The sequence below is a fragment of the Apium graveolens genome, chromosome 1, assembly GCF_009905375.1.
Source record: "Apium graveolens cultivar Ventura chromosome 1, ASM990537v1, whole genome shotgun sequence".
Lineage (NCBI taxonomy): Eukaryota > Viridiplantae > Streptophyta > Magnoliopsida > Apiales > Apiaceae > Apium > Apium graveolens.
Window position 1 is genome coordinate 156228267 of NC_133647.1, and position 8438 is coordinate 156236704.

Genomic DNA, 8438 nt, shown 5'->3' on the forward strand with positions numbered 1-8438 from the left:
GAAAACCAGGAGGGCTGTATAGCTTATTTCCAAACTGCGGGAACGGCTGTTGCATCACATTCTGATTGTTGCTCCAGCTGAAGTTAGGATGATTCCAGTTGTCAGGATGATAAGTGTCTGGAACTGGTTGTTGCGATCTCTGAAAGTTGCTCACAAACTGAGTTGAGTCACTAGATATAGCGCATTGCTCCGTCACATGCGGACCTGCACACAACTCACAAACACTAATTATCTACTGAACAACATAGTTAGCCAGAGAATCGATCTTCATAGACAATGCCTTTAGTTGAGCAGTGATAGGCGTAGCTGTATCCACCTCAAGAACTCCTGCTACCTTGCTCCGTGGAAATCTCTGGGCTGGATACTGATATTTATTAGCAGCCATTCAATTAAATCATAAGCTTCCTCATAGCTCTTTGCCCATAATGCTCCACCTGCTGCTGCATCGAGCATGGGTCTGGACTGTGCTCCCAACCCATTGTAAAAATAATTGATGATCATCCAATCAGGCATTCCATGATGAGGACACTTCCTAAGCATCTCCTTGTAGCGCTCCCAAGCTTCATATAAAGATTCTCCTTATTGCTGCGCAAATTGAGTAAGAGCATTCCTGATTGCAGCTGTCTTCGCCATAGGGAAGAATTTAGTAAAAAACTTCTGAGCAAGATCTTCCCAAGTAGTGATCGAACCAACTGGTAGAGAGTGTAACCAGCTCTTAGCCTTGTCCCTCAGAGAGAATGGGAACAGTCTCAGCTTCACAACATCTTCAGAAACACCATTGAACCTGAAGGTGTCGCAGATCTCTATGAAATCCCTAATGTGTGTATGGGATCTTCCGTTGGAGAACCCCCAAACTGGACTGAAGTCTGTACCCATTGAATTATGCCAGGCTTGATCTCAAAGGTATTAGCTGTGATAGCTGGCCGGATAATGCTAGATTGAATGTCATTGATCTTGGGTTGAAAAAAATCCATCAAGGCTTTCGTTCGTGCTGCTGGATCTCATATTGTAATGAGTACCTGAAACATAAACAAATAAACCGTGAAAGTAAAACAATCCGAGTCAGTGAACTTTAATGACCACTGATGACAAGCACATAAACTAAAAATTAACACCGAGTCCCCGGCAGCGGCGCCAAAAGCTTGTTAGGGCGAAAAACACGCGCTAATATTCACGCAAGTATACGCGTTCGCAAGTAGTATAAGATATAAATCATATTCGTTCCCACAGAGACTGGTTAATGTTAAGTTCAATTTATGCACCTATACAACAATGTATGGTTATCGCTCAATGCTAAGACAAATAACAAATTGGGTTTTTATTAAACTAAGAGATTATACTAAATAACATTAACTAAGAGAATTGAGGTTGAATTACTATATATGACAATCATGGGATTCTAACTTCATTACTACTTCATTCAATAGCCTTATTATTCTTAACCTTAGCATGTGATGGTGATGACACTAATCAGATAATACGAAACTGATAAACGCCAACTTTCGTTGCACGAGTACCATTCTACCAGACATCCACAAAAGAGATAGAAGCTGAATAGGCACCAATTATATTGAGACCCTATATGTCTATAGAATTTGACGACATAACGGTTTAAGCACAAGTTATCCATAATGATTATATAGGGCAAGTAAAACGGTTAGAGTTACCCACTAATCATGCATACACATACATGAACCTATGTTAGCATGGCAAGTTCTAAACCTCTATATTCACTGTCACTTCAATAGAGATTTACACGCTATCTTATATGTTAGCTACGCACATAAGACGAATAAGCACAACCAATACTAGGATATCAATCAATCACCACACACCAAGATATCGAAATAATTAACTATTGAAATCCATAAGTAAATCCGCTAGAACCCCATGATAACGATTAGCTCATAATCGAACTCATCGTCACCATGGGTTCTAATGAAAGCATGGTATAAAATAAGGTCTTAATAAACTGAATAATAATTAAAGTATGAATAAACGAGATCTAGGTTCAACAAGAACGAAAACGAGCATCCAAAGTTACAACTAATTCAAAGAATCACAAGTTAAAAACAAGATCTTCTTTTTCATAGTTATTCTGTGCTTCTAGGTCTTCTCCTTGGTATCCCAATCCTCCCGGATGATGAAAACCCTTTTTTTTAAGTATATATACGCCCCTAGTGGACCTAGACCCTTAAAATTGTCAAATTCCACTAAAAAGGCTTTTCCAGACAGGAGAGCTGGGCGGCCGCTCAGCTCTCCTGGGCGGGCGCTCAGCTCCTGGGTGGCCGCTCAGCTCTCCTGTTTGGAAAATTTTCTGATGAATCTTGTTTTGGCTATAACTTGAGCTCTACTCGTCAGAATTAGGCGATTCAACTGCCCACGCGAAGATAACGAGTTATCTACAACTTGACAATGGCCTTGGCTTCCAATTCTGATCACTTTTTATCATATTTCCTTTAAAAGATCTTTTCTTCATTTAACTGATACCTGAAATACAATAACACAAAAACCCATCAAAATACCAACAACTTGAGTCAAAAACACCAATTTAAGCTTGTAATAAAGCGTTCTAAGTGGATATAAAATCCACTTATCACTTCTTCGTTCCTTCGGTAAAAATATGCTTTTATAATGGACAGGAATTATAGGGGGAAGGACAAAGGGGAATGTCTTTTTCTAGGATTTCCCTTAGACATTCTTCGTTCATCCTTGCCGCGTCAATCCAAGTTATCTTATTATAGTAGTCATAGGGTGAAGGATATTATTATTTTTAGGATTGACCTTGAATAATATTTATAGCATTCGTTTTAAGAAAATCAAATGTGGCGGGCGAAGGGTTTATCTTCTTCAAAATCAGCCCTAGATAATACCCATTCGCCCGCTCAATTTGTCATAATTTCTAGCAATAAATTTGTGCGAAGAAAGTGCATTTTCATTGATCATTAGGTCATTACACTTTTCACATAAAATTCAGAATAAAGTACCAATGAGAAATAAAAGAAATTTTTTTATTAATAAAATTTCTGAAGGCGACTACCATGCCAAGTGTTCTTGATGGCTTCTCCCGCCAATGTTTCCAACTTGTAAGTTCCGGGACGAACGACCTCAACCACCATATAAGGGCCTTCCCAGTTTGGCTGAAGCTTCCCTTGTCTTGCTGTCATGGATGCGGCTAATTCTCGTAGGACTAAGTCACCAACACTGAATGACCTTTTCTTAATTTTCGAATCATAATATTGGGCGGCCTGCAGTAGGTACTTTACATTTCTTTGGTGAGAGGTTTCCCTCTCTTCTTCTAGAAAGTCAACATTCGCCCTTAGTCCGAAGTTATTGACTTTCACATTGTAGACTTCTGTTCGATAAGACCCTAATCCCACTTCGACCGGAACTAGGGCATCTTTTCCGTATGCCACTCTAAAAGGAGTTTCCCCAGTAGATGATCTGGGAGTTGTTCGGTAAGATCATAAAACCCAGGGTAGCTCCTCATCCCATCTTCCCTTTGCTTCACCCAACGTCTTCTTAATTCCTTGAAATATTATCTTGTTGGCCGCTTCGATCGCCCTATTTTCTTGTGGGTGTATGACTGAACTGAACTTCAGTTGCATTTCGAAATGATGCAGGAATTTTTGGAAATTTCCCGACGAACTCTGTTCCATTGTCCGAGATACATACCTTTGGGATTCCGAACCTTAGGATGACTTTTTCAAGGAAGAATTTTTTAGTCGCTTCTTCAGTTATGGGAGATAGTGGCTTGGCTTCAACCCACTTGATCATATAATCGATGGTGATGATGCAGTATTTTGCATGTCTTGTGCTAGTAGGAAGAATGTCGATGATATCTACGACCCACGTGGCGAAAGGTTTGGGGCTCAGAACCGAGGCCATTTCCTCTGGAGGCTGCTTCGGCACTGTGGCGAACAATTGACACTATTTGCACTTCTTTGTATATCCATTCGCATCGGCTCATAATGTCGGCCAAAAGAACCCTTGCTAAAGGATCTTAAAGGCAAGTGACCAACCGACCAAATATTCCCCTCAAATCCCTTTGTGCATAGTCTCCCAAGCTTGTTGTTGCTCTTCGGGATTCAAGCACCTCAAGAGGGGCTGACTGGCCGAACGACGATACATCCTTCCACCGACCATAGTGTAGCTTGATGCCCTGTACTTTACTTTTAAAGCGTTTCTTTGGTCCAAGGGGAGGATTCTTTTTCCAGAAAATTCTGAATTGGGGTCATCCAATCGGCGCCTTGGTGTATTTCAAGGAAGTCCTTTCTTTCGATTGAAGGCGTCTTGACTTCGGTAAGATAGATAGAACCTGTCAGGCTCTGTGTCTCAGCCGAAGCTAGCCTGGATAGGGCGTTTACCCGACTGTTATTCTCTCTGCCTATCGGACTCAGTTCAAAAGTTTTAAATGACAAAGAGAAATATTTTACCTTAGCAGCATACGCCTTCGTGCGGGCGTCCCTTTGCTCGTATTCCCTTGAGAAGTGCTTGACCACCAGCATGGAGTCACTAAATGCCCTTAAGTATTTCGCTTCAAGGATTCAGGAGAACTTTATTCCACCTAAAAGAGCTTCATATTCTACTTCATTATTGGTGAGGGGGAAGTTGAACCGAATTACTTGGCATATTTTGACCCCATCAGGACAAGTTAAACCAGACCCATATTTCTTTTCGGCGACCAAACCATCTACAAAAAGCTTCCACTTTCCCAGGATTCAAATGAGTTTTTCCTCAGGTGCAAGGTCCTTCGGTCCGAAGAACATGCATTCGACCATAAAATCTGCCAGCGCTTGAGCATTGATCGTCGTCCGGGGGATGAACTCAAGGTCATATTCTCCCAGCTCGATGGACTGAGCTACAACCCTTCCCGAAGCTTTTGGTCTTGTCAGAATTTTCTTTAATGGTTGATCAGTGGTGATCTAAATTGTTCAGCCTTAGAAAAAGTGTCACAATTTTTGGGAGGTCATGACCAACCCATATGCGAACTTTTCAGCATTTGGGTACCTTGTTTCTGCGTCCCTAAGAACATGGGACGCATAAAAGACTGGATGTTGGTTACCCTCATGATTTTTCACTAGCACTGCTCCAAGTGTTTGGTCAAACACAACCGGGTAGAGCTGAAGAGTTTCCTTCAGATCAGGTCTCATTATGAGTGGGGCCTTGGTGAAATATTCTTTGAATGCCTTTTGACATTCCGGACCCCGCTCAAAATTCTTCGACCCCTTGAGTACAGCGAAGAAAGGGAGTGCTTTCTTGGCTGACCTGGAGATGAATCACCGAAGGGCTTCCAGTCGGCCGGTTAATTTTTGGATATCCCGGATGCATTTCAGAGCTTCCATGTTGATATCTGCCTTAATTTTCTTCGGGTTCGCCTCTATCCCTCGGGCACTGACCATGTAGCCCTGAAACTTTTCACTTTCCACTCCGAATGTGCACTTGTTCGGATTAATCCTCATGTTATTCCTTCGGAGAGTCTCGAAGCACTCTATCAGGTTTTCGGCATGATCTTGGAACAGTGATTTCACGATCGTATCATCCACATAAGCTTCCATGTTTTAGCCTATATGTTCTTTGAACACTTTTTTCACCATTCACTGAAATGTGGCTCCAACGTTCTTAAGTCCGAAAGGCATTTTAATATATGCATAGGTTCCTTTCGGGGTTATGAATGCTGTCTTGGGCACATCTTTGTCGTTCATGGCAATTTGATGATAACTAGAAAAAGCAACAAGAAAGCTAAGTACCTGGTATCCGACCGTGGCGTTTATTAATTTGTCCATTCTGGGAAGAGGTAGTGGTCCTTCGGACAAGCCTTGTTGAGATCCATGTAGTCGGCATACATTCTCCACTTTTCGTTGGATTTTTTGACGACCACCACATTAACCAACTAGTCAGGATACCCGATTTCTTCAATAAACCTTGCTTCTGACAGCTTCTCTACTTCGGCCTCAATGACAGTCTGTCACTCGACTACAAAAGTTCTCTTCTTTTGCTTGACTAGTTTGGCCTCGGGCTATACATTAAGGCAACGCTTAGCCGTCTTGGGATCCAAACCGGGAATGTTCTCCGGTCTCCAGGCAAACACATCATGGTATTGCCGAATGACTACAATAACCTTTTTCTTCAAGTCCTTTTCCATATTTCTTTCAATCCGAACCATTTTGCACGAATGCCCAACATATAACTCAACTTCCTCGACTTCAGCGGCTGGCTCGGTGATCGGAATTGAGAGATCCGCCCCAAATTTCTCCAGTTCAATATTCAAAATCTCTCGACTCCCACTTGGTTCGGTTTCGGCCCTTTTTCTTTTTCCAGTTTCATCTGGTTTTTCATAGGCCTGATACTTTTCTAAGTCTTCCAGCATGATTATTCGGGCGGTCTTCTGATCACCCTCATCTCCCCGACCCCTTTCTCAGTTAGAAATTTAAGCTTGAGGTGGGGTATGGATTACACCTCCTCGATGGTTGAAAAGAACGGCCTTCCCAGAAGTGCATTATCTGGACTCTCAATCCGAACCACGTAGAATTTTACAGGCTTCTCAACAATATATGGTAATTTACCCAAAAGAACAGGAAGAGTGATTGTACCTTCAAACTGTATTGGGTGTCCTCCGAAGGCGTAGAGAGGTGCTTTATTGCAGGGTTCCAATTATTCACCCACTAGGTTCATCTTACAGTAAGTCTTGTGGAACAGGATATTGGCCAAGCTTCTAGTATCTACAAGTACCTTCCAAATTTTGTTTTGCCCAATAAGCTTCTTGAGGTGGTAGCACTCATCAGTATTATGCCCCTTATCTCTATGGTAATCACAGTACTTATCGAGATTCTTCTTATGATTCGGGACCTTCATCTTAGCGGGGTGAACAAACCTAGGCTTTCCTTTGATCTTATGGAGAATCTTGGAGATTGGTGCATTCAAAGGGGTGAATACAGCCGAATCTGTATCTTGACGATGTTCAACCTCACGGTTGGTTTCCTTTCTTTCTTCTTTCCTACTATCCCTTCGGTCAACCCCAGATCTTGAGCTTTCATATCTCTCTGTTCGCTTTGAATGGTCATCCCTTCGGGAATGTTTGTAACCCCCGATACTTTCCATCTTTCTTTGAATATTCTCTCCCCTCACATAGATATCATTGAGGGATTTGAGGGGGGGGGAATTATAAAGAGAGGAGCAAAGCTTTTTACCTTTATAGGGGTCCATCCCCGCCGTAAGGAAGCCCATTGCCTTGACCATGTCCAGATTAGTGACCATTCTATCTTCCTCCTTGAACCGAGCCAAGTAATCTCCAAGTTCCTCATTCGCCCTTTGTCTACAGTGGACCAAGGCCTCAGTGTCCTTCTTCTTTTGGCATAGATGTGAGTGGTACTTCGGGAACTTTCTCTTCAACTGCTCATACGACCCGATGGACCTGGGTTTGAGGGACTTGTACCACATCGAAGCTGAGCCCTTTAGGTAGGTTTTGAACATTTTGCATAGCATGATGTCATTATGACTAATCCCAATCATCAATAGTTCATACTTTTTGTAGTGGTCCTCCGGATCGCCTTTTCCATTGAACTCACTCAACTTCGGGAATTACCTTTCCTGGCCTGAGGGAGGTTGGTACTACTCAGTTTATTCGGTTACGAGCGGTTCTCGTTCGACCCTCTTATCGCCGAACATGGCCTTTTCCAGATGAGTTAACCTGATTTGAGACCTATCAAGTTCTTCGCCCAAATTATAAGAATAACATTGCTTCGTTCGCTTTCTCCTAGGGTGCGAATCAGAGTCCGACTCATCTTTTTCGTCATACCCCCTTCGCTCTTTCCTTGGCTTGGTGATTACTACTGGCTCATCGTGTTAGGAATATGTTGTGAACTTGATGATAAATTAATAAAAACACCTTAGTACATTGAACTTAGTGAATTTTGTAGCACTCGATGGATGATCAAATATAGTCCCGATGGATAATTCAATATAGTCCTGACGGATGATGATTTGACATCCATCGAGTGAGTAGCTTATGTAATAATAAGTATTGTAGCACATTTCTGCAAATAACTTTGTGTAGATTCTGTAGGAGCATATGAGTCATGTTGACTACTAGTAGATATGCATAATAGGTTGATTAATTGTAAATATGAGATGTCTTGTAATCCTGCATAAGTGAAATGGAGTCAAGTGTCAAATAGCTACCCGACGGATAATCAACAAAGCTACCCGACGGATGATCAACAAAGATACCCGACGGATAACAAGCATGTACCCGAAGGATGATCAATTCAAATATCTGTTGACAGTGATAACACAGTCACATACGTTGGGTGTTTGCAAAAGGAATGTGGTAGCCTGTTTAGCTGGAAATTGAGAACAAAGAAGCATTACCATTTCCAAGCTATTATGATGATATTCAAAGATGCTGGAATAGAGTAATGAAGTAGCATAGAGTTAGA

General features: G+C 41.9%; 1 protein-coding gene and 1 non-coding gene across 2 annotated transcripts; one reads left to right on the forward strand and one right to left on the reverse strand.

Moving 5' to 3' along the window:
* The first annotated feature begins 511 nt into the window (after positions 1-511).
* Positions 512-618, forward strand: LOC141680829 (small nucleolar RNA R71). The gene has a single exon (XR_012558426.1). It is a non-coding gene; the product is annotated as a small nucleolar RNA R71 (small nucleolar RNA).
* Positions 619-6453: 5835 nt separating this feature from the next.
* LOC141708422 (uncharacterized) lies at positions 6454-7473 on the reverse strand. The gene is made up of 2 exons (XM_074512049.1): positions 6733-7473; positions 6454-6600 (listed from the first exon to the last, which is right to left on the reverse strand). Exons 1-2 carry the CDS (start codon positions 7471-7473, stop codon positions 6454-6456), a joined length of 888 nt encoding a protein of 295 aa, XP_074368150.1.
* Between the last annotated feature and the right edge of the window lie 965 nt (positions 7474-8438).

Excerpts from the sequence above, each read along its gene's own strand:
- LOC141708422 (XM_074512049.1), bottom strand. The coding sequence starts at position 7,473 with ATGTTCAAAACCTACCTAAAGGGCTCAGCTTCGATGTGGTACAAGTCC. Across the intron at positions 6,601-6,732 it reads GGCAAAACAAAATTTGGAAG|TTTGAAGGTACAATCACTCT; the intron begins GTACTTGTAGAT and ends CACCCAATACAG.